Raw genomic sequence first — 26,467 nt, forward strand, 5'->3', positions numbered from 1 at the left:
TTTCATCTCCATAGTTTCTGTTTAGAAGAGGATTTTGAAAACTTATTCAACTAATGATATAGAAAAATACGTGACATTTAATCTCAATACAGTTGGTGTTCAATATTTACATGCACAAATACATTTGAAGGTTATTCAGCATTTTACACTTGTGAACTCACAGAAGGTAGAGTTCTAGGGAATGCAGGCATGGCTCCTGTCATAGGAATGCAGATTTCAAACCGAGAAAATCACAATTCTGTATTAGCAATGGATTCTAAAGCACTATTGCTTGACTTCAAGTTTAGCTGCTAAAGCTCTCAGTGAGAACACAAAAGGCAATGAATGCAAAAAGGTTTGCTTCTGAATTTTTCTACACTGAAACATACAGTGATTTATGCACTCCAGTTAATTCAAAGCATCAAAACATTAATATTGCAGGAAATCAATTTTTTAACATGCTGGATGAAATAACGAAAATACTTGCTAAACAGGACTTCAGACTCAGAGGACAGGTTCTGTAACTTCTGCGACTTATCCATACTGACTTTTCATTAGTCAATTAATTTCCCTTGGTACATACTGACTAATATGGTGGTTAGTCCTTACCAGTAATACAGCTTCATGTTCAAAATAAAGGGTGACTTCAATGAAAGCGTTACACGTCTTCAAATGAAAATAATAATCTACTTAAAAAATACATATTCATGAACTTGACTGTTTACTTAAGTGATACAGAGTGGGAAATAAGGAGAATGGAATTATGAAAGTATTTTACATTTCAACTTTTTTGTGAACATAAAATGTTAAAATCACATTCTGTAGAATAATTTAAAAAAAAACAACATAGATTGTCAAAATACAGAAAACAAGAGTCCATTCTAGTTTTGATACTATTTCTTAATTTGGAAAGTACAACAACAAATTAAATTCCTGTACAATTTGCCCACCCTGATAATTTTTGCTAGATTTTAAAAATGTAATTAATTTTTCCTTTTCAAATGCACCATCTTATTTCAGAGGCACAATTCATTTTCAAGAAGCAGAAGAAAGCCTTGACAAATAACCTTCCATCAACTCTTTTAATCACATTCATAAATATCTCAATATTTATTACCTGACAGACAGGGTAAAATAAGATTATGTTCAATCAGGAGAAAATCAATCAATCAAGAAAAACTTGTCACAAATCATCTGAATGAAATTTCTAATTGGTTAAGTTTTTAGAGTCATTTTCTTGAAATTTGCTTCCAGAACAATTTATTTCTGGTTTTGTGATAGAGAAAATAATAGAATATTTGTTTTTCTTTATATACTGCACTGGAAGTTTCATCAATAAAACAGAGAATTTGTGCTCTTTTGGGGACTACAATTTTATTAACTTACTCTGAAAAAACTCTGTACACAACCAGATTCTTTGTAAATTTGTGTCTTTTCCCAAAATACATCTTTACAGAAGGCTGTGAAGACATTTAGTGTTCCATCAAACTGGGGGAATAAGCATCATATTCTGACAAATGCAATTCAAACTTACTAAATTCAAAACAGTGAATTAAGTGGATTAGATCCATACTGGTAGATGTGTACCACAGAGGGAAAAGCATCACAAATAAAATCACTGTTTAACGTTCAGTAGACACTGAAGAGACAAAGCATATATTAGTATGTAGGAGAAAGTGAACAAACAATAAGAGCATTATTGTACTCCACGACTGTGAGTTATGACTGAAAAAAAAGAGACTGTTTAAAAACATATTAAGAAAGCAGCATGGGAGATTATACAAAACAATGAGAACATGAGGTATATAGGGAGCTTCATCTCACTGTCTTATCATCCAAGAACGAAGATATAATTTCTGAAATGTAAAGGCAAAATTAAACTTTTTGAAAGGAAAAGGCTACATAGATTTAATTTCCAAACTCCCTGTCACAGAGCAACATGACAAGCACTTGGCAAAATATACAAAGGAAGCAAATCACTAATTACATAGATAAGTATTTTATTTAATGCATACAAAAATACAAACTATCTGGCCTGGATTGGAATCGCATCGTCCCTGTTGAAATTCAGTAGTATCAATTGTGAGCTTTATTTCTTCTTCACCAGAGTAACTGGGACAAGACATGGCATGAGATACAACTGAAAACTATTTTTTCAAAAGCAACCATTTCTCTGTAAATATTATGCAGACACGATAACTTGATAACACTTCACATTTTGAAATCTTGTATTTTCTTATTATGTGAAGATTTTACTTGCAGACCCCCTTAATAGAGTTAGGAAGCAAAAGATAATACAGCAGATACAGAAATAATTGTTCAGGGAATAAATGTGGAATTTACTACATCTTCAGAATAACAGTATGAATTTCCTATGCCTTCAGTGTTCTGGCTTTAAGATTCAACAGAGAAAGCATATGCTAGAACTTATTCTGATTAAATTAAATACATATACAGAAATGCACTAGGAAAAAAAAACCAACAAAACACCAAACAAATGCTCTTTCTTATTCTCTTGAAAAGATATTTTCTTTACTTTTTTTAATCCAGTAAGAAACCTCAGCAACAGAATGGTGAGTAGCTGGGTTGTGAGAATGTGAGCAGCTGCTGTTATTATAACTAAAGGTCTGTCTACGGCTTGAGCCTGAGAGACCACATGTTCGGCTGTCCTCTCATCTTGCCATCCTCACCAATTAACTATTAACATGGAGGGCTGTACACATGCTCTCAGGGGCTCTTTAACAGGCTTCTTGGAGAGTGGAACAACTACACAGCAGGGCTCTGGGAACTGAGTAATGTGGGGTATAAGGAACCCTCAGAGCAGCTTTACTCCTCCTAATGACAGTTTTCTCCACAGTTTAGTGCTTAAAGAAGGATACATGAAGTTTAACAATTTTAAAAACAACAACAAAAGTAAAGCTCTCATTTGTTTAAAGCTGTGAAGATTCTGGAAACCACATTTCATTCTTTTCCCGTTCAGAATATTCTGTCACTTACTATAAAGTAATTCTGGTAAAATTCAAAATCAGAAGTTATTTAGAAAATGAGATATAATTTCATAGGAACTCTGGGGGAATTGATTTATAGAGAACTGACCAAAATGAAAACAAAAACAACTCCCCAGATAAGTCTACAAAAAAAACAAAAGATTATATCCTTCAACTTGTTTCTTGGAAAAACTTGCTCCAGAGACATTTCTGGATTTCTTCTTTAAAATATGATATCTCTCACTGATACATTAAAATATATAAAAAATATAATAACGTAGGTTCTGTGTCTCAGTGACAGAGAGGAAATCTCAGTGTTTAAAAAGAAGGAAGTTAGTTTTACATCCACAAATTCCAGTTATTGCAGTAAATTTTACTATCGACGTTTTTAAAGACATACTGTCACTTAATATTAAAAATATGTAAGTGAGGAGATGGAGTTGTGCAGGACAAAAAGTGGTTCAGGTATTCACCTAAATAACATCAGCAAGTACTCAAACACCTTTTCAGAATGCAATATGTATGTGAGAATGATGTCCTTACATAATGTAAGATTTTAATTCAAGAATGAAAATTTCCCTTCTACGATGAAACTAAATATAATATGAGGTTTTATCCCATATTATTTTATTATAATCAGTAATGAATAATACCTGGTTTGTTCCTGTTCCCAACAAAAAAGAATATTAGAATTAAAGAGTATACCTGTATCTTTCAGTTCCTGGCTTTAAAAACCAGGTCATACGTCATCATGATGGGTATGACAGATGAAGGCAGTGGATTAAAATGTCTTGTATTGAAACTCTAAACTGTGTCCTGAAGGCGGTGTAAAAGTGTGTCACCCCACAAAAAAGTAGAAAAAATTCCTAGCAGAGGTTTCTCTGCTCTGATACTGCTCGGAATTTCTGATATTCTGACTATGACTGACGAAAGGATTAACTATTTAGAAATGTTTTATGCTAAGGTGCTTGTTGATTTTGCAGGATGACTGTCCCACAAAAATGTAGAAAAACTACCACTGCTGTTAAACTTTGCCCTTTGAATCAAAAGAGCTTTCTCAATTTTTAAAATTGCGTTTATTTTTTTCCCATAAACTTCCAATTTTTGCTAACTGATGTAGCATCTACTACAAAATTTAGTAAAGACAGATTTCTTACCTCCATAAGGTGAGAGGGCATTGTGATGATGCAAGCTGATAAAGATTTTCGGAGGAGGCCACGTAGAACATACAGAAATTTTGTAATGCTATGAATATCTTCAGGAGTACTGGTGCTACAAATGTCATCATCCCACAACAGGGAACCAAGACTCTGAATTCCTATCCGTAAAATATTCTTTCGTTTTTTCTATTAAAAGAAGAACACAATACTTGTTATTTTTTTAAACATTAAGAGAAAAATACCACATTGCATATAATTTTAGAAACTACTACAATTTATAAAATGAATATCCAGAATAATTCAGTAGTTCAACTAATCTCAGGGGATCTTGGTGAAAATTTCAATTGGAATGGTTTTTTTGTTTGTTTGTTTGTTTGTTTTTACTAGCTGGATAGCACACTACATTAGATAATTAAATACAAGAATAACAAGTCAGCATGGAAAAATGCAAAACTACTAATGTGCAATTTCTAAAGCTAACCAGCTAGCTACATACAGTATATTCTGAAAGAGAATCCTAGAACATTACTATTTTTCCTCTCATTTTTCTCCTACTTCTGACTGCCTTCAGAAAATACGTAAGCCTAAATCTTGTAAGCTGGTCTACTAGAAGGGCCCGAGAGTAGTCATACACAACTTTTCCTTCTATTTTCAACTTCCCAAAGCACACTTCTCTTTAGTTAGCTACTGGATACTAGAATTTAAGCTGTTTCAACATGTGACATCCTAAATGGCCTTGTGTTACCTACCAAAGACTGTTTGCTGCCCGACATGACACTGCTGATACAGAAATCAGCAGAGCAATGGCTAAAGTTTAGCCCCATTTCTAAAGAGACAGATTGTGAAGCCAGAGTTGTAATTTAACAACACAATTAAAACATCACCTCTCATGATGAAAAATCTCTTTTCTGCGTATTCAATGTGATCTTATTTGGTAGTCTTTGAGAAAGATCCTAGGTATATTTACTGTCAATGGCCGAGACAGAAAATAAGCACCCTTATTAAAAGAATTCCAGTAGAAAATGGTCAAAGTTGCTTTTTACAGCTCAAGATCCATACTTAAATAAAGACCAACTTCTTTTTCTTTTTTTTCCTAAGTCTATAAAATCCTAGTTTAGATAAGTAAAGTCTTACAGTTATTTTTCATTACAATTCTATGCTTCGATAAACTGTAGGTATTCATCTCCCCATACTGAATTGCAGCAGGAATGACCAGTAACTATCAAGCACAAAACACTGTACAGCTGTTTTGGGAGTCCAGAGGACAGCTGCTGGAGAGAGAAGAGGCTGCTCATAGAAATGCTTCCTTGTCCATACTGGGGAGACAGATCCTTAGCTGTGAAACTCAGTCAATACCATGTGGTTCTCCATTCCTCTAACTCTTGCAGCTCACACAGTGAACCAATCTGCCAATTCTCTTACAATCTTTGTGAAAGCAATACATGTCTTAGCTCTGGTGCTTTCTTGAGCCTCATAGGCTTTCAAGACTTTTAGGCTTTAGCTTATAAAGTTAACTTTTTGCATGTCCATGTGAATGTGGATAATTGAACAGTAAAGGTAAAATCTGACTTCTCTATAGGGTATTTATTAGACTCAGGTATCTGCAGTTTTAATCAGAAAAGGAAAACTAAATCTAGTCTAATGTTATTAGTGATTTTAGTGACTTCAGTGATTCAAGAATTTCTTCATATTTGCTTAAGCAGAAACAGGCATTTATGAAAACTATTTTATCTATATACAATGGATATTCAACACGCAGAAAAAAAGTTCTGGTATTTCAAAATTTCAGAATAAACATATATGAAACAGAAAAGAGAAAGATTTTGTTAGGATAATATTTTTTAAACACTTAGTTTAGATTTTTTTAAAAAAACCTCTTTCATGCTGTTTTTGTAATAATGATTGCTTTGGCAGCAAGGATTATGATGAATTAAAAAAAGCTAACTTAAGCAAACAACATCCTCTCCCAGCTTTCTTACATAAAAATTTGAGCTCCAAAGTATACCAAAGAAGTGTTAATAAAAAATAAGTTGCCTGTAAAAGTTCTGCTACCAAATATTATAAAAAGAAAATAATTCTGTGACACATGAGCATGTACAACCATGCCAAATGTAAAAAGGATTCATATTAGTGACCATATCAGTAAAAAAAAAAACCTACACAGAGATTTTAAAAATCAAATTAAAAGAATTCAATAAAAACTGATGCTCTGATTTCTGGATTACAGGTGATTCACACCATTCAGGTGTGAATTCATTCCACACAGTTCTCAGTAAAGATGTTCAAGACAGTGTGAACTGACAAGTCATTGCATTGGTAAGCTTAGTGCTACAAACAAGAGTCACTGTCCTAAGACCCAAAGGATCATACAAGACAGACAGGACACCTTAACCTATGTCAGCAAATAGCAGATAGTGTATAGGAAGTGTTGAGTTGTGGCCTGAACCACTGATTGAGCACTTGGGAAAAGGACTCAGTCAGCCCTGGGAGCACCTGTGCAACTGGAAGGTGTGGAGCCTGGCTGCACCTCTCTTAGGCCTCATTTAAGGGCTGACTGCCACTGACGAAGGTTCTCTTTCTGGACATTTTTCCTTGGTGAAGCTGTCTCCTGCAAACTAGAATCTTCTGATATGGGGGAGCAATCTTCTTCCCTTCCTTTATAGCACTTTTCTATTGTGCCGGTCCTTCCATCATCACACCTCTGTTGTAACGCCTTTCCCATTGTATTGATCTGCCCAATTGCTACAGGTGGTAATAAACAATGCTCTTATTAACTAATTACTAGATACCAGATATGCTTAGCCAGTTCACTTTTTTAGGTCAGCTAGAGGTCTAAACCTCTAACGGTGCATTCACTACTTCCCTTAACTGTGTCAAATCTCTGTCAGCTGGGTTGAGTCGCATTCTACTCACTTTCTTTCAGACTCCTCTTCAAATACTGGTAGTACATAAAGAGGAGCCAACAACAAGGGATGGTAACTCTGTTGTTGCCACATCGGTGTAAAAGTAGCAAAAAATATCTGAATGTTTTACCCGTCAAGTCAAACATTTGCTTTGGACTCAGACCCAACAAGTAACATATTTCTAGGTCTTCAGACTCCAAAGATTTCAGGAAGTTTATGCTGCGCAATATGAAAAGCACTGAACACGAGAGGTGTTGTCTTCTGTCACTCACATGCAGTGATTATGGGATCTATTAAAGTCAGTAGTAAATCTCTTTCAGTTCTGCACTAATATATTTGGACTCTTGTAGTTTTCCCCAAACTTCCAATAGGACCCACCCAAAAGAGAGAGCATCATTTTGGGTGGAAGAACATAGATTAACACACTTCTCCAATGCTTGTGCTTCCATAACACAGAGGAAAGAACACAGATCCAGAAAGACACAGGCTGGTTCTTATTCTACTGTTCTTACTTCTAGCTACTTCTCAAGACTCAGTTAAAGAAGGGATTATGGAGTAACAGATAAATTTTGCATGGATTTGGAACATAAAATATTCCAACATGTGTTCTGGGCCAAAACAACATCAAACTCTGGACATACTTGGAGAGGTGTGAGTTATATACTATACAAATGCACAAAATGTGAGTGTTTAGAGAAACACACTACATGTGGAAAAGGGGAAACTTTTTTTAAAAAATAATCAAGCAGTAATAGGTTGCACTCAATAATTCATACACATGCATTTCTTTGACGCAGAAATGAGTATGCAAGAGATAGAAGCCATCTAGTTAGGTAAAATGGTTTGAGAAAGAATTCTTTTTCAAACTTTAAAGCTTCACCTTAGAGACTTACCCATTTGCATACACTTTTAAATTTGTCTGCTTTTTATTTGCTCTTTGGTCTTTATCGGCTCTAATAACACACTTTGAAAAAATGAACAAGAAGTACAGAATACCATTATCCACAATATTTAATATTTCCTTGTCTGTAGAAAGAAAAAAACTCAAATATTGTCTCTCACAGATCTTTATTTTGTTTAAAACTTAAAAAACCAAACAAACAAACTTCAGGAATGTGCAAAAGCACTGCTTTCCTGTCAGACTTGGCTGGTGAGACAGCTAGGAAGCACCAGCCCCATCCCTTCAAGAAGAGGTTCCTTGCTGCCTTTTGCAGTCCATGAGCTCTCCAGTCCCAGTGGAGATGTCAGCCACAGGGTGTGGCAGAAGAGGGGACAGGCTGGGACACAGCACAAATAGCCAGTGGTCCAAATTTAAATGCAAGCATTCTATGTGGATAATGCTTCTAATAATACTCTTAGACAGGAATACATCCACTCCAATGTTATTTTCCACACAAAAAGCATTTCTCAGATATTAAACTTGTAGTGGCACACAGTCTTGTGTTGTATTGACGTTATCTGTACTAATCAACTTGTATTCCAGTAATATTCCTATTGTACAAGGAATATAATTATCAATAAAGCCTCAATATCACTTATTTCATTTACATCACCTCGAAATGAGTGGCATATTATTTGATATGACTAAAAACAGGGGAGAGGGTGTTGTTCAAACTAGAAATAAGGTTTTCAATTCTATCTTGCTGAACTTGGAATATTTCTGATTACCCAAAGTATGAGTTACAAAAACTAAAGTGACCTTTTCAAGTCTGTGATGATTTATGAGGAGTGATCTTCACAAGCCTAGTAAGATGTTTTGATACTTAAATTGAAGTAAAATTACACACCATTTAACCCATTAAAAAATTCACTCCAGTTACCACAGCACTGAAAGAATCTGCAAGTCTAAATGTTCAGACTCAAGAAGCTTGAGCAAATTATTGCTAATACAATGGTTCGAAAAAAGATCTCTGTAGGTGAAAAGCACATTTTGTTTAATTTCACTGTATTTGGCAAACCATTTATTAGCTAATTGCACAGAGTGTGCTTTTTAGTAATCCTGACCTACGGTTCTTTTTCAAACGTTCTGCATATCTGCTAAAAAAAGGTAAAAGCTCCAAATGCACATTAAATTATGAACCACAATCTCCAGTTACTTTTCATGTTTACTTCCATAATGTTTAGAAACAGCTTCTTGTTAATTTTTCCAGGACATTCTTTTGCCACCCTTAAAAATTCAGAAAATCTCAGTACAAGATGATAGCAGAGTACAAATGTGCTCAGTACCTGGGGATGAGAGCCATCAAATCCCTCCTGGTAAATGACACTCTGAATGGACTGAAGCAGCCTTGCATAACCACAGTTCATATTACTGTTGGAAAGAAGAAATAGTTTAGTAACACATACTCTCTAATAGCTGTATTAAAAATAGATAGAAACAGATGCAGCTTTCAGTGTAGGAGTGTCTCACAGAAGGAAAAAACCTTTTTGAATAAAGCAGCCATTAAAAGCAGTTGTGATTGGTTCACGTGAACTAGTTCAGCATTCAGATATTCTGTGAAAGGTAGATCTCTTAGAGATTAAGATAACTTAATTAAGTCAGGCTCACTTACTTGTGTAAGTTCAATGATTTAATGTAGTTACTTAAAGCTGCAACCATTACAGCACAGTATTAATGTTCTATAGCAGACAAACAGCTACTCAATTGTTATTCTGAGTATGCCTAGTCAATTCCCTGGAGAACAGGGCTGACTTTCTATTATTTAAAGCTTTCATACATACAAACACTACAAGAATCAAAACCAACAAAAAAAGAAAGAGATGAAATTTCCACTTACTTTAAAACATTCATTTAGCATAATTTGTTTTTATTTTTAGTAATTTTTCTGATACCACAACAGAGCATAAAATACATTCTGTTCTATTACAGATTTATTCTGTATCCATCCACTCATGTGTTAGTGCTCCTTTATTTGCAAGGCAATAGAATTGTGAGGTATAATTTATGTTTACATGTTATTTGGAAAATAACTGCTAAGATTAAAAATCAATGAAACAAACAACTCCCCCCACCTAATGAAAAAATAGAATTAAAGCAAACTGTTGCCTAAATTCAGGCAGCTAAAACCAGATGAAAGTTTAATAAACTTTCCTCTCAAAGTCTTGGAACCTCCAGTTTCTGCTCCTCCAATGCATTTTTTCTGCTACTCATTCTTTTTTCAGACTCATTCTAGCCATGCTCTCCAGTCCACAGGCGGAGGACAAAGGCAAAGGACAGAAAGTCCTAATCTTCACTTAAAAAAAAATCAAGCCAGCTGTTCACTTTAAAAAGAGCCATACTAGTTCTTAAATCCCATAGAGCATACTGGCTTTTGTGCCTGGACTTGATGTAGGCTCCTCACTGAAGCTGAGAGTTTAAGCCCTCTAAATTTCCTAGCTTCAGCACTTTGTTACAATCTCACTAATTACCATCAAGACTTGTGGATTCTAATCTTCTTGAAAATATGGTTATTTGGAAAAATTTACCTCAAAATAGTCTTAGTTGCAGCCATCATTTTGTATGTTTAGTCTGATAACAATGGTGAAACTGTTCCCATTACTTTAGGGAAAGTAAAAAATATTTTTTGAATATTATTCATGTATATTTTACTCATTTTACTAAGGAACACCTAAGTTAACATGAGAAAGCTTGCTTTCATAGTTTTGCACAGGAAAGAATTTTTGACTATTTGGAGTTTCTTTACCATAGACTTCTGTAATGCTTTTAGGAGAACAGTGTCAACCCAAACCCTAACCCCAAGATGATTTATCAGTGTCTACAATCAAATTCAAATAATTTTATATTCATAATAACTCCAAGTTTTAAAATATTCAATATCAGAAACCATTCGGATGACACTTCATTTATAAACAAAAGGAGAGAGCTTCAAAATTAAACTCAATTTATTTGCTTTTAGTTTTAGTACTTTAAGTTAATACTAAGTATGAAACTCACAGCTGCTAACAATTGGCAATACACATCTCCACATGACTTTTTATGCGTAACATCTGCCTTGCTATACAAAATAGAACATCTCAAACACAAGAGTAAATTGTCACTTTGGAAATGGATTACTTTCCTATCACTTAGCTGCAAAAGGAACAGGTGTCAAATGTTATACTTACTCTGTTTTAGGTGTTTAAGTTCACAGAGTAGGTGGCCAGGAAAAAGGCTTTAGCATCTACATCAGACAAAATGTTTTCTCTCTCCAAGTGCTCACATAAGAACAACACAATCCTTATTTATACTGTGCAATAATTTCTTCCTTCTTTTGCCAGAGCTGGAGCAAATCTGCAGAGCTTCAGAATAGCATTTGTGTATCCTTTTAGATATTCCTTTCTCCTCTTGGGAATGACAGAAAACTACTCCTCACCAACAATAGGGATGGAGTTTCCAACTACCTTGCAGCCACAGCCATGTTGCACCTAACGCTTGTTTTGCTTCCACAATTACAATGCTTGCTGTGCTTCCACAGTGTAAATCAGAGTGTATTCTGCAATTCTTGCTTTTAAGAATGAACAGAGGAATAAAACGCTTAACGTATTACCAAAATCAGAGAATTCAAAAATTAAAAAACAAACACAAAACAACCTACAAAGACCTAAAAGATATCTTTAATTTACCTACGCACAGAAAATTTGCAGCAAAGAAAGATTTGAAGAAAATAATGTGATGCATATCGGTGGGTTTTTTTTGGTTTTTGGTTTTTTTTTTTTTCCTGAATCTAAAAATAGTGGCTCTCCTACTTCTGGCTAAAATGTTACTGGCTTCCTTGAATTTGAACTACACTAAGTAAATAAGGACATGAAAAAATATTGTGGAAACACTATTTATAAAAACAGGTTGCATTACCCTTCTGGCAATGTTTGCCATAATATATAAGGAAGGAAATAAGGTATTTTTTATTCTGCAATTTCTAGACTTTTTTTGGCTTTGTTACTAAACACCATTTAATTCTGATAATGAGTTTAAACAATTTTTTCTTTACTCTTTTTTTTTTGTTGTTTATCAATTTAGTAATGGATAAAGCAGGAGCTGGCAAGAAGGTATCCTGGTTACAAAAGAGCCTCTGACTTTGCTGTTGATAGTTTCTAAGCATTTAACAAAGGTTAGGCTATCAAAGGTATGACAAATAGCCTTATTATGTATATGGAGACCCCATTAGGCAAGACAGTTAAACCTGTTTTATCTAAATTTATCTGTAAATCTAGACTCTAGACAAATTCTTTTTTTTCAAAAGCAATTACATTCTTAAGGTAAAACTTAGGAGTATTATTGAAAACCTACAGCTTAACTATTTTACTTCTCTGAATAATCAGACTTCATTTTTGGTTATTACAACTTAATGGGAACAGAAGTAAAGCAGAAGGTAGGAAGCGAGGCTCTTCAGTGATGTACTAACTTATCAGAGATGGTACTTCTGCCTTCCTGTTAAGTATCAGCTTTAGCAATGCAACAGAAAGGACACCTGAATATCCTAGCAACAGCAACTGTAAACAGCTGCTATCAGGTGCACAGCCCTGTTAACCCCGTCCCATGACTAAGGCCAGTATGTAGCTGCTCTGCCCTAAGAGCTACTGAGCTAAGGAAGAGAAAGATGATGATTTCTTCTAGCAGCAAACATCCATTCTCAATTACTACTTTCTTTATGAAAAAGGGCTTCTCAATCTGTTTTCAGTTAATGTTTATCACAGAGCAATGCAGTTCCACTCACCTGGAGTAATTCTCCAAAAGGAGACCCAGTAAAAGTTAGCCACTGCATTATGTACCAGAACTACACAAAGGAGAGCAAATACTCCTCATCTCCCTCCTTTAGTGAGCAAACACAAGCACATGCACATGCACAAAAACAAAAGAAAGAAAAAAGAATTGCTCCAAACTTTAAATGATATACAGAACCTTCCAATACAGTCTTCTTTAATTGCAAAGTAAAAAGGCAGTCAGAAGCTCAGATCTGACTAACCAGTCAGCCAGACGATCTCCTCTCTTTGCAAGTCCACAAGGATGCCAAATTCTAGTGCAGATACAAAGCCAACACCATGGATATAGGTAGGTGATTTCTAAGAAAGGTGAAGCTTTTGGCCCATATAAAGCCCTTACACCTCTGACCGTGCAAAAGCAGCACTGTAATGGCTTTGCACCAGATGCAGTAGATGCAATACAGAGGGTGTATGCATTAAAGAACTGTCTAAAGTTTTCTTAATTGATGCTAGAGAATTAGAAGCACCAAAATGATTTGGTCCTTTTCAGCTAAGTCACTGCAGAACATAGAGCTTACCAGCTCTGTGAAGAAAGTATATGTTGGATCAGGTGCACTTTCCACAATGACTGCATATTTTCAGGAGCTCCTGCAATAGCAGTAGTTAGAATGCTGTAGCAATTTACTTCACCCTGAAAGTAATCATGTTGTGCTCTGATACAGCACAAACATTTAGAATGGATCATGTTAACTAAACTAATGAGGAAGTGTTTTGAGAAGATGGAAAGAATATTTTTCTTACTTTTTTATTTGCTAATTTTTAAATTTTTTTTGTTTGGAATTTCTGATACTACAAAAAGATGTCATCCATCAACAACTATATCATCTAATTATGGAAAATTATATACTAGGTAAAAATATCAGTTTCTACTTCCTCCTCTATCACTATATTAGTGACAAGAGCAATGCATTCCCAGATTTTTAAAAAAAAGAAGCACTGAGTTTGGGCTGCACTCCTATGAGATTTAAAAGAATTTCCTTTCTTTGAAAGATTTGTGTAACATTATCGTTCAGTGATAACACTTTTTCTGTCAATTTTCTTTGAATAAACAGAGAACATTTAAAAAATCATGTTTTTAGTGATCTGCTGGAATCTCAAGTCATTCCTGCAAACATTTTTTAAAATTAATTTCTCATTATTAATAATTCTTTGAGGTACTCTCATCCAAACACATTACAGAGACTTTGCAGTACCATACATATAATTAAGAGTTATGCTGCCAGGTATTTCTTTGGCCATGAAGATAAGGCCATATAAGGTCAGAGAAACTTTTGTCTAAGAAATTATATCCTCTGAGTGCAGACGTGCTAACTAGCCAGTCTATGTTCCTAGTTCACTGTAAAAGGCAGTAAAAGGAGCTTGATCTAGCTCTCAGTGGGACAAATTACTGACTTCTATTTAGAAAGGTTAACAATAGCACTTAAATCTTCCTTTTAAAGCACTGTCTAGTTAATCAAGAGAACAGAAATTTTTACCCTTCTGTGATACGCTGAAGCTAGCTTTAGAAGTCAGAAGCACTGCATCCTTATAGGACTGAGATCTTGTTTTTGCTCCTTGAGAAAAGAATGCTTTCCTCTGATTTTCATCTCAATATTTGTGAAACAAACAAACAAACAAACAAACAACAACAAAAAAACAACCAAAGAAAAAAAAACAGTGTAAACCAGTTGCAATTCAGGAAAAACATAGATGTTTTGAAAGCAGAGAAATCATTGGTAACATTCATAGTTAGTTTTGTATTTAATACATCTTGACTAATGTGAATTAAAGAGTCACAGAAGACGGGGATGAAGGGGATCTTAAGAGGTCAGGTAGTCTATCTTCTTGCCCTAAGGCAAGATGAACTATGTCTAAACTATCTCTGACAGATATTTACCTAACTTATCCCTAGAAATTTTCAGTGATGGAGATTCTACAGCGCTCCCAGGCTGTGTCTGCAAGGTAACTTCTTCGAGTGCTAATCATCAGAAAAATATTTCCTTATGTCCACCTATACTACCACTGCTACAATTTACTGTAGCTCATTATTGCTTGTCCTACTTACTGTAGATGACAGAGTTACTGCCCTTACCATGTCAGTTTTTAACTTGCTTTAAGACTCTTAGATTTGCCTAAAGAAATTCCACTCTTCCATCACAGGCCATATATCTCCACTCCACATCTAAACGCAGCTTCACATTTTCCTCTGAGCCAAAGTTTTCATGAAGAATGCTAACAAAAATACTACAGTCTTATCATGGCAGAGTAGAACAGGAGTACTTTGCTCATCTTCTACATGAAATTTCATTTTATCACCTACATGTTTTCTAGATTATACTTTATAGCCCCAGATCTTTTTCTGGTGACCTCCTACCCTATTTTATTTGTTCAATTAATTATTCAACTAGTTTGATATTTGGCATGCCTTGATTGAATTTCAGATCACTGACACAAAACTTCACTTAATTCTACCATCTAATGTTTGCAACTTTTCCTCCCACTTCTTTTCAAATTTTGCTTTATGACCTCAATAAGGATACCCATTGCTTAGGATACTTATCAGGCCAGATTAGTACCAGATTATTCCCTGATGTGATTCTGGGATAAAGTCTGATATTTCATTCAGATTCAAATGTGACTCAACGACTGATTATTTAGAAGGTAAATATTTAACAACAAATAAAACAACAACAAAACTACTCTGAGCTCCTCCTTTGATATGACAGTAGACTTTACTGGTGCAGAATGTTTCCTCTTTTATTCTAGAGCCACAAGCCAGTAACTTACCCTTGTGGCCCAGAAAGCCAACTAGGAAAAGCACTGCCAGCTGGTTGAGGCAGGTTATCCTCCTACATTACTCACAAGGCCACATCTGCAGTGCTGAATTCAGTGCAAGGCTCCTCAGTACAAGGGAGACATGGAACTACAGAATAGAGTCCAGTGGAGTGTTACAAAGATGATGGGGGGGTCTTGAGTATCTCTGCTATGAGGAAGGGCTGAGAGATCTGGGCCTTCATTTTAACTTTGACCTACTGTAGCTATTTCAATACAAGGAATCCAAAGCAGAAGAGTTTGTATTCAAGGAAGACAATAATCAAAGTTAGAAGACAAATAATCCTATGTGAATAATGAAAGACACACAAACATATTTTCACAGTCCCCACAGATTTCTCTCTAATATTTCACTATTCCCAATATGTTCTTTATTCTTCACTGCCCTTTGCCACACTGCACTGTGGTCTAATAATAATGCAATATGACCAATACAAGTAATAAAATATCAATGATTCAATAATGATTATAGACAATGATTAAAAATCAGTGGTTAAATGAATTAGTCATTGGTAAAAATGATGAACTTTTATTAGAATGGCACAGAAGGAAAATATCAGAGTTAAAGATGACTTTTAAAATCAAAAGCAAAAAAGGTTGTCTGTTTTTTATACTGTACACGAATTATTTTCCTGAAAATGTATCAGCTACATGTTTTTTACATAACACAGCAAGAATACATGTTATCAAACTAAAATCAGTGATATCTGAATGCAGAACACAGAAATTTGGGGTCTTGGCTTTTGCTTTTCTACAACTCTAAAGGCACACTTCTGTAAATACTTCTGTAAACACTTATTTTATAAATCTCAGTTTTTATATTAGGGCCTACTATAATTAAAATCTCATGCAATCAAGCTTTCTCTACGACTGCTTCTGGGAGTTGGCCCTATACGTGGTGATCTAGAGAACCTAGATATTTTATAAAGTAAGTGACTGGGCTAAACAAAGAAATTGCTAGTCCATATCTTACATTTGACTTGACTTGAAATGTCTCTAAGAAAAATACAATGGATGTGTTTGCCATTTGCCACAGGCTAATACGAGTCTTTGCTGCTGTCACTTATTTTCTTTTGGTCTTCCTTAATTCATTACTGGTAGACATAAAGTATAGTAAGTTATTTGTTCAGATAAGGGTTTATTATTTTCTCTGGAATGAAGGGTGTTGTGTAAGACACATAATTAGAGAGAGTAATTCTTCTCACAGTATTTTTTTTTTTGTATTTTTCTTAAGTGAAGTTGTAGGATGTAAGAAGTAGAAGTCACATAATAAACTAATGTGATATAGCATTCTAAGCTATGTAGGTCAAGGATGGCCTGTCGTCTTAGCCCTAAAAACTGTGAATGGTTATCTTCATATTCCTGATAGCCACCTGACACACATTCATGAAAGCTGATGGGGCATGGTGCTCAGGGAGTAGTTCATAGACAGACAGTAATAGTTTTCCTCAGTCCCCACAGTCAACTGTCAGTAGGGCTGAACTGAGTATTCAGCTGAGTCTTAGGCTGTCCTAGTAATGTCTGCCTTAATTGCCTATGCCAACTTGCTTCCTCCCACTGAGGAGTCACTATACTGAGCTGCTTCTGTGCCACAGTAGCTTTGCTGACATTCATGGCGTGTAGTGCTGACATGGGAACTGCAGCTGAAATACCTGTGAGCAATATATGGCTACAAGATTTTTCACAGCAAGTGTAGATGAAAAAATATTCCTTACAACTAACATGCACTCAGAATGTGAATGCACAACAGAAGTACGTGGGATTACAACTTACCACATTTTTAGTTTAGGCTCTAAAGGCAATTCGTCAGGAAGGAAAAAACTGTGCCATTTTATGGATTGAAGCAGTTCTGGAGACATTTTTTTAGAAACATCATAATAATGTCCAAACTTTATAGATGTTGTTGGGCTGGTCTGTGGAAACAGCAACAGTGATTACAATAATCTACTAGATGACATAACAAAAGTCATAACAAAAGTCATCAAACATACACTCTCCTATAGACACATTACCTACTTCTGCATTTAATGATTACCATTATTAAAAATAAGGAAAATATGTACTAGAAGACAATTCTAATCTTACTGGTGACTGAGAAGGGAAGTGCAGAGATCAAGGAATATTGGTAAGCAATTTTTAAATATGCTTGCCACAGTACCACTGCTGAGCAAGAGTTCTGTCAATTTTGAAATCACATCATAATCTCCAATTAATAGAAAAATAAAGCTGAGGAGCCTTAAAAAAGAAAGAAAGAAAGAAAGAAAGAAAGCAGCTCTGATTCTTACATAGAATGAAATGCTTTTTGGTTTGTACCTCAAACAATGGAATACTGAGGAGTGACCAGAACTGCTCCAACAATTTTGAACATTTTTCAGTAGGTTATGTATCAACTTTCAACATTCAAATAAAAGGATTTTATTTTTTTTTAAACAGCCCAATATATACATTTTATCAGCTATCTGAAAACTGAGAAGACTTGTGTTTGTATGTAAGGAAAGCTTTTTAGAACAACTTCTGCTCCAATTTCAACATTTGCTATTCTTGCTATAAACAGGAATGACAAAAGGTATGCTGAATTATTACACTGCGATTGCAACTTTTTTTTTTTTTTTTTTTTTTTTTTTGCATATTGGGCTGCAAATTATTTAGTTTCAGCTCCAAATATTACATGAAGCATTTGATTTTCATTAAAGTTGGTGTTGTTAATAAAATAAGCACTATAACAGAAAAGACTGTAGTCATGCCAGATATAGCCATGTTTTTATAGGTATCTTTCTGAAAGCAAGCACGCTATGTATTTCCACACTTTTATTTTATACTTCATTTTTCCACATATAGAAGGGCTCCTCTGAAAGTAATGCCTCCTATTTTATGATGTTGACCCATGACATTGGAGGCAGATGGTGGTATGGCAGTAGATGGGCCCCTGAGAAAATGGCTTCTGCCCTGGAAGCATGGATGAAGCAGAATTGTGTCACTGTATGCCAGCACGTGGAAAAAATTGTGCCCACTGACATTCACTGATGCTTGCTTGCTGCACATTTATGGAGACCAAAGAGTGGATGTGAGCACAGTGAGGAGGTGGGTGGTGCATTTCAGAAGTGCCTACAGTGGATCACTCCCACTGGTGTAGTGAGTGTGGCATGCAGACTCTTGTTCATTACTGGTGAATATAGCTAATGGTGGTGAAAGAGAATGTTTTGTAGCTCAGAATTTGATCTATCAGATAGTGTTGTTGTGTGCTTTGTATTGATTGTAGTTTTCATGGAAATAAATAGGAGGCATTACTTTCGGAGTGACCTATGAATTTTAAACTGTTACAATTAATTAGTATAATTTGGTTTGGAGTAAATATTTTGAAATAATTTAATTACTGGATGTTAGGCCTGGTCAGCTATCAGAGAATATAACTAATAAGAATATTGCAGTACCTTTCCTACAAAAACAGAATAACCAAACCAAACGCCAACTTTTCATTATTTTAACACAGATTATTAATTTAGCATTAAAAAAGAAACAAAATTGCTGATACATAGTTACAAAGTTATATCATTTTTACAAAAAAACAGATTCTCTAAACCAGCATTAATTTATTTATTAGCAACTGAATTTTAAAGAAAGAAACATAGCACAGCATAGAGGTCCAGCAAACTGAACTCTCAAAATTTTTTATGTAAAAGTACCTTTATTTAAAATGAGGATCCTGAAAACAATTTAAACAGGGGCTGTTCTTTGGCCTATAATCTATTCTTTATCCGGATTACAGATCAGAGTGTTTTTACTGCAATCTCTGCCAGAGCTCATCTTTTTATTGTGTACTTCCAAGCCCCCTTAATGTTTTAGAAAGGCCTTGACTAACTGAACTTTGATCTGATGTCTTCATTGAGAAAAGCTCCAGGTTGCCCATTTCAGATGCAAATCCTTACTGAGGCCCAATAGAGTTTAGTAAAGACAGCAAAAAAGAAGAAACAAGAAGTTTCCAGGATCCTCTTTGAGAATCCTGAGGCACATTGGTGTCCTTAATCCACCCTGCTGCATGGATTAAGGTAGGTGATAACCTCTCTTGATTCAAAAGAATAAGCACAGTGCCTACAAACTGGGTGGAGACTAGGATTTGGCTATAATAAAACACCATGCAATAAAAGCTCGGGCTATGCCAGAAGCCTATGAATAGGCCTCAATGTACTGCATTCCCAGGCTTAGTGGGGAAGCTTGCAAAAAGCCTACCTGAATCAAGTAAGCATGAATAATCTGCCTTAGCAGAATGACCATGGAGAGCGTGAAGCAGAAACTTTCCATTCCTCTTAAGTTTGATGTGATAAATTTATTAGTGGATTGTAGGCTCAGGCCTGTTCTTTCCTGGACTCCTGTTTTGCACAAGGAGAAATACACTAAACTGTCAGTGAGCAGAGTGTGCTTTTATGCTACCGTCTGCTGTTAATGTTTCTAATTGCAATACTAATGTGCTAGAAATCTCAGATTTAGGATGAATCAAGGCAGAAAATTGATTTCATGCTGTGACAGTTTATATATTGCCCCAAGAACATAAGCAGTTCATTCAGAAAAAAAAAAAGAAAAAGAAAAAACAGAGTCTTGCATTGCAGAACAGGCTATCCATATACTCAAAAATTCAAATTAACCTCTGGAACAGATGAAAGCTAACAAAGTGGCAAAGGCATATCAAGCAAAACAAGATCTGTTACTCTGACAGATTTCTGATAAACCATCTATCTGTTTCTGATGTCCAGGGTATATATACACATATGTAAAAAGCAGTTGCGACAGTTATGAAGAGGTCTGATGTAATTATCATGCATAAATATCACAAAGGCCAGTCACCTAGCTAGTTCGTAAGAGGTCCAGCAAAAGGGAAGTTAATATCTAAACTATTATCTCTTAATTACTTCCAAATAAAAACTAAATTAGGCATTGAGAATAACACCAGGACAACTTCTACTCAGCATTCTTACTCCATGTACAGCCAAATCCTGGACAGAAAACTTTTTTGCTAAGATGTTCAGAGTCCCAGTTAAAAGTACAACTACTTTCTCTTTGATGCCTGAAAATTTTTGGTAGTAGCTTTTAAAAATGTACTAATTTCTTAGTTCAATCCATTTGGAAAATATGCCTTCAAATTTTTTTCTTTTTTTTTTTTTCTGCTAAAACAAAATTTAAAGAATGAATTACAACTAAAACTGTTCATTAAATGATATTACCGAGTACAGTAAATCATCCAGGGTACTGTAAGGCAACATCAAAAATTCTCCTCCATGGAGTATTTCTACCAGTCTGCTAGAATATTCTGAAGTTTTTTTAACACAGAAAGGTTAAGAACTAGACTTTTTCATTTTTTTTAAATGAAATTATGCATTAAAATTTTACACATCAACTATTCATAATGATCATATTCCAATTTCAAAAAGCTTCAGCAATAACAAAGGAAACACCCTGCTAAAGACCTATCATTCTATTTTGCATAAGCAAATTTTAATAATTGAGGACAAATAGTTTAAGTATTGTATTAGAAAATACTCTAGTACTGGATTAAGTAAGAAAGGGCGAATGCACACCTAGCCAAATTATTTGTTTTTCTGTTTTGTTAGAACATCAGAACACTATTTGTTAACCACGTGCAATTCTTTCCATATCAATGTACTAGGAGTTCTGTTAGATTTCAAATCAGACGGTTTATTTTGGGGATGGTTCAAAGAGGCACAGCAAGCTCCACAATAATAAAATTGATGAGATTATATGATTACCCTGGAGGCTGTTTGATTTGGCATGTCACCATATATAAGTCTTTTCTGACACAACTATATAGCCATGTCTGTGCAATTTCACAGAAAACCAAACATGCCAAGCCTTATAAGATCATTTTGTCACATTCCAATTATGTTTTTAAGAATATGACTGAACTTACTAGGCAGTTATGACTAAAACTAGAATTTATAAAACATGTGGGCTAGAACATATAGGCAAAACAAGTTTTCTGTTCCGGATAGTCAAAAATGCTGTAATTGTATTAAAATTGATTGTGCCATTAAATTAAATAAGAAAGTCACCAGCCACAGGAAATACATCATTCACAAAACACTAACAGCTGTAAACTCTGAATGACTGACCACTGAGCTTGTTTCTTGTATTCTCCCTGCACAGCGATTAGTTTCTAGTGACAGTGAAGTTGATATAATTTCAAGTGCTTACTTTAGTTGTTATGCACATGGCTAAGCAAGTCAACAGCTTGCTTCAACACAATGCTTTCATTAAAGAGATCTAGTAAGCACTGTCGATCAAACCTTCATTAGCCATTTGTGTTCTGCTACATCTAGAAGTTTCTAAGGGACCAAATCATTCCAACTTTTTTTAACAACACTCATTGAGAAATCCCAAAGCAATTAATTCATTTGTCTTCTACATTTTTACTGTCTACATTTCCTGTAAACACTCGAATTCCTTTTCTCTCTGTATCTCTAGTAATCAAGATATATATTGTTCTAGGATGATTTACTTTCAGGAGGTAATCCTGTAGCACTGTCCTGTGTTGGAAAGCACTTGTTCTGCAAGAAGAACAGTTATGAAATACCAAAGACTTACCTCCACTTTTGGTGCATTTTGGTAGCGCCAGGCTATTTGCATAGAGTCCTGACAATCTTCTGACTTGGCAGCTGTCGCTTCTACTCGTTCAGTTTTGAAGTTATCATCAAGCAAAGGGGCTGGAAGTTCCTACAGGTGAAAAATGAAAGAATGTTAGCTACCTGGTTTTAAACTGAGACAGGGGGGGTTTAGGTTGGATATTAGTAGGAAGTTTTTCCCCCAGAGGGTGGTGAGGCACTGGAACAGGTTGCCCAAGGAAGTTGTGGATGCCTCATCCATGGAGGCATTCAAGGCCCGGCTGGATGTGGCTCTGGGCAGCCTGGGCTGCTGGTTGGCGACCCTGCACATAGCAGGGGTTGGAACTGGATGATCATGGTGGTCCTGTTCAACCCAGGCCATCCTATGATGCCTGGCACTAAACACAGCAGTTCAGATTTTTATCCAAAGAATGTACATTGGCCATAACATGGTTCTCTTCATATAGTCCATTAAAAAAAAAAAAAAAAAAAACTGTTTAAAATAATTGTTCTGAAAGCTCAGATCATATTAAGCATAATTAATCTGTGAAATTATTACACACACATAAAAAAAGATTGCACATTTATAAGAGAATGTAGCATGGAAATATAATATTGTATATGCTACTATATACAAACAGTACATCTCAAGCAGCATGCATAATCCTTGTTTGCCCATTTTTCTTCAAAAGCTGATCTCCTAAACCATTCTGGAGAATAGGTAAGCTCCTTGTATCGTGAATTTGAATTTAAGCCTATCTGATAATAAGTTCAGATTTCCTTGCCAACTTTTCTAAAACATTTAAAAGCATTCTACAGATCACAATAGCCTATAGACACAGGCTGAAGATGACTGTAACAGAATGGTTTGAATCCTCTCTTCTGCTATCCATCACACATATCTACTAATGACAAATACCTAATGAACACAAACAAAGGAGCAAAAGGAAGGAACAGGTATTTAATTCTAAAGTTTCAAATACAAACATTTCTTGCTTGAAAAAACAAGCACTGCACATAGGTGGATGTAGACATGGATTAGAACTTATCACAAACTTTCTGATAGTGCAGACTGTTTGGTACTGCTGAAAAATCAGGTGGATGACAAACATAGCACTTATGCAGTGTGCTTCCACATCTATGAGATGCGTGAAATACAGCAATACAGCATCTTTATCATCTGTGTAAGATAGAGGGCACAGCAACTCTTTATCTGCTGTGAACAGATCAAAACTGTCCTTACTCTTAGTTTTGCTTAAGTAAAGTCTTGAGAGAGAGCACTGAGATGTGGACATTAAAGAAACACATTGGAAAATTGTTAGAAGTATAATCTTGATTGAAATATGGGTCATGCAGGAAATACAGAACATAGGCACAATTGATAGAAAAAATCAATACAACTTTCAGAGCTCTGTATGGGCAAACATAGTATCAACACAGAGCAATAAGACAGATTAAAAAAGAAAGATTAACTGAATCCATGTCAGGTTTTGCATTATACTAATTTGGAATTAAGTAACACAGGAGAGACGTAGTCCAGTAAGTAACCTTACAAACAACATGCATTATTTTGTTTCTTCAGTGTAAATTATCATAATACCTACAATTAGTGACAAAATTGAGAACAAAGGCTTCTAGTTTTGGAACAGTTGTTTCCCTCTCTCTCAGTGGTTGGCCAGTGCACCCTCTGAGATTAAAGGTAATGAAAACTAAGAAAACTTCTATGTAATTGCTTCAGTAAAGTTATAGGAAAGAACTGTATCTACATATTTCAGCAGTGAATAATTTTAATTTATTTACTTTGCTTTAGCCAATGAATTGCAAAAGCGTTAGGGAGGCTCAGATTTCCCTGTTCAAAAGTAAATTTCCATATTTTTAATTAAGGAAACAATGTAATAATTTATATTATCTGCCTTCTCAACTGAGAGAATTTCTTTCTAAAGAATGAATTATAATCATATGTTCAAAGCAAAACAAAACAAAACAAAAAACAACTTGTTGATTAACTAGCCTGTATTACCAAGGATATTGTTTAACTCTTGCTATCAGCAGAATTGTGTTTATGAAAGAACCAAATGACATAATGACTAAATGTTAAAGTAAGTACCAATGGAAAATGTTAAATGTCCAACTAAAACTGAAGTGCAAAATTCAGGTTATTTCAAATCTATTCCCTGAACTGCAAGTTTGCATTATATTTATTTGGACAGTTTTGTGCTACATTATATGGTATACATATAGCCCTAAGCAAAATTTGCAGGTATCTTTTCCTTCCATTCACCAACATCAGCTGTTTCCCACTACTCTTTGCAACTTTTTCTAACAGTGGCTAACCTCTGTTTCTCTGGAAAGAATGTCAGACACATTTTGGAAGATATCATCAAATCCTGTCTAAGCACTTCATCCACTCTCTGAAATTCCCATTGTTTCAGCTCTCACTGCTGATGCAATCAGTCACCACCTCACCCTGCTGTACTATGACTGGACAGCTATTGTGCCATCTGCAAAGCTGAAAGCCAGGCAGTGCCATGGTTTACCACTCACCTTACTGCAACTTAAAGAGAAAAACATTCCCAATCTTTTTTAAAGGGTATTGAATAATTTCCTCCTCCATAATCATCAGCTGCATTGCTGTTACATAATATTTGACAGAGAAGTTTGAGACAGGGACACTCAGCTATGTACATTTGCTCTTGTATCATCACAGACAGTGCTTTCGTAGGTTTCACACTGAGTATTTTATGCTAGAATAAAGCAGAGGTCAAGAGAATGAGAGATGAGTTTCCCCAAGCATTACTGGGAATCTGCAAGCTCATCCAGTGCCCATGTGACACCAAAAAAGTTCCTGCCTTGCACTAAAACACAGAACCATTCCTTCTTGCATGGCACGATGCTGAATGGGAGACGTTACAAATTGAAAGCCAGGACTCAGCACTAAGGCAGTTAGCACATGGGGTCAGTTCAGCTCCATCTGGTACTGTCTTCTTCCTGGCCACCCTACAGAAGGGACCAAGAGCACACAAAGAACTCTCACACCAAAGGAATGCTTATTTTCCCCAGCTGTTTTTCCAAAATGCTTCCACCCAATAACTACTCTGCCTTGTTGAACAGTGTATGCTGGATGTACTATATTCTTTTTTCTCTATGAAAGAAACAAGTTCATGTAATACAGTTTGTGTAAAAACATCATTGGGGTTACTTGGTCTCACAGCCATACCATTTTTTTATCCCAACACTTTAAAGAAGAATATCCTGGATCATTCTTGCATGAAATGGTTATGAACTTTATTGCCTCTTAGTAAGCTTCTTAAATATTCTAGCAGCAACCTGGAAAAAGATGTCTGCCTTTGGTATTTTGAAGACCAATCGCTTCAGCTCTACTGCATGCATTAACTTGGTTAAATACTTTCTGAGACATTGTACTTAAGTGTGAACAGGAAACATATTTCAATCCCACTGATTATCTCAGTGTATTGGTAATGTATGTTTTAGGTAAAGGTCCACAAGCAGAACTAGTAAAAATTGTTTCCCTCCAGATTTGCATTTTAATATCATCACTATTACCCCAGCTTCTATTAAACCTTTTTCCCACTATTTACACTAACCTGAATGAAAGAGAGGCAAAATACTGTTTGAACATGTCTATGCTGATGGGAAGCCAACATGCATACATTCATTAGCCTGGTAGAAGACTAAATAGAATGCATAAATGTCTGCTAATGTAGTTATTCCTTGGGATGTACAGATTCATGTTTCCCAGTACATAATTAAAAAAAAAAAAAATTCAAGTAGATTCTTGTAGAGCCACATTTGGAGAGGGAGAAAGTTTAAAATCAGTTAGTAGGCCTGTAGGCCTGGAACTGAGGAGAATTAGCAAAGAACACAAATAAAACTACTCTATGGACAATACTGAAAACACTGACATTAAAATGCTCCAAACACTTAGTTCTCTTCTCATCTTTATTATAACTAGAAATGGAATAAAAGGCCTTCCCTTATTCAGACACCATTCAAATTAAATGCAGTTCTTTGTTTCAAGGAAGTAACTCTTTGCAAAACTGTATGTAGGTGACAGCATACATAAGCAAGAGAAACTTAGGAACGTTCTCAAAGGTAAAGGCTGTGTGGCTGGGCATGTACTTCTCAACTCTTCAGTGTTATGAAAAGTTTCCTTATGGTCCAAGACGCACAAAGCATTCAGCATTTCTCAGGTTTTTTATTTTTATTTTTTTCTAAAGAAGGAAAAATATAAAGAATTATGGAAAGGGTGGAGCAGA

The 26,467-nt window shown here is 35.3% G+C and overlaps 1 protein-coding gene across 2 annotated transcripts in view; it reads right to left on the reverse strand.

The window, feature by feature from the left end:
- The window catches only part of ELP4 (elongator acetyltransferase complex subunit 4), a 131,250-nt gene that overhangs the window by 82,716 nt on the left and 22,067 nt on the right, over positions 1-26,467 (reverse strand). For both annotated transcript variants that reach the window (XM_031607402.2, XM_090140129.1), the window contains exons 4-7: positions 22,174-22,302; positions 17,353-17,492; positions 9,256-9,340; positions 4,124-4,312 (exon numbers count right to left, since the gene is read on the reverse strand). In XM_031607402.2, coding sequence (XP_031463262.1) covers positions 4,124-4,312; positions 9,256-9,340; positions 17,353-17,492; positions 22,174-22,302 — 543 coding nt within the window. The remainder of the gene's footprint in view (positions 1-4,123; positions 4,313-9,255; positions 9,341-17,352; positions 17,493-22,173; positions 22,303-26,467) is intronic.

Source organism: Phasianus colchicus, chromosome 5 (assembly GCF_987193195.1).
Source record: "Phasianus colchicus chromosome 5, bPhaCol1.hap1.1, whole genome shotgun sequence".
NCBI lineage: Eukaryota > Metazoa > Chordata > Aves > Galliformes > Phasianidae > Phasianus > Phasianus colchicus.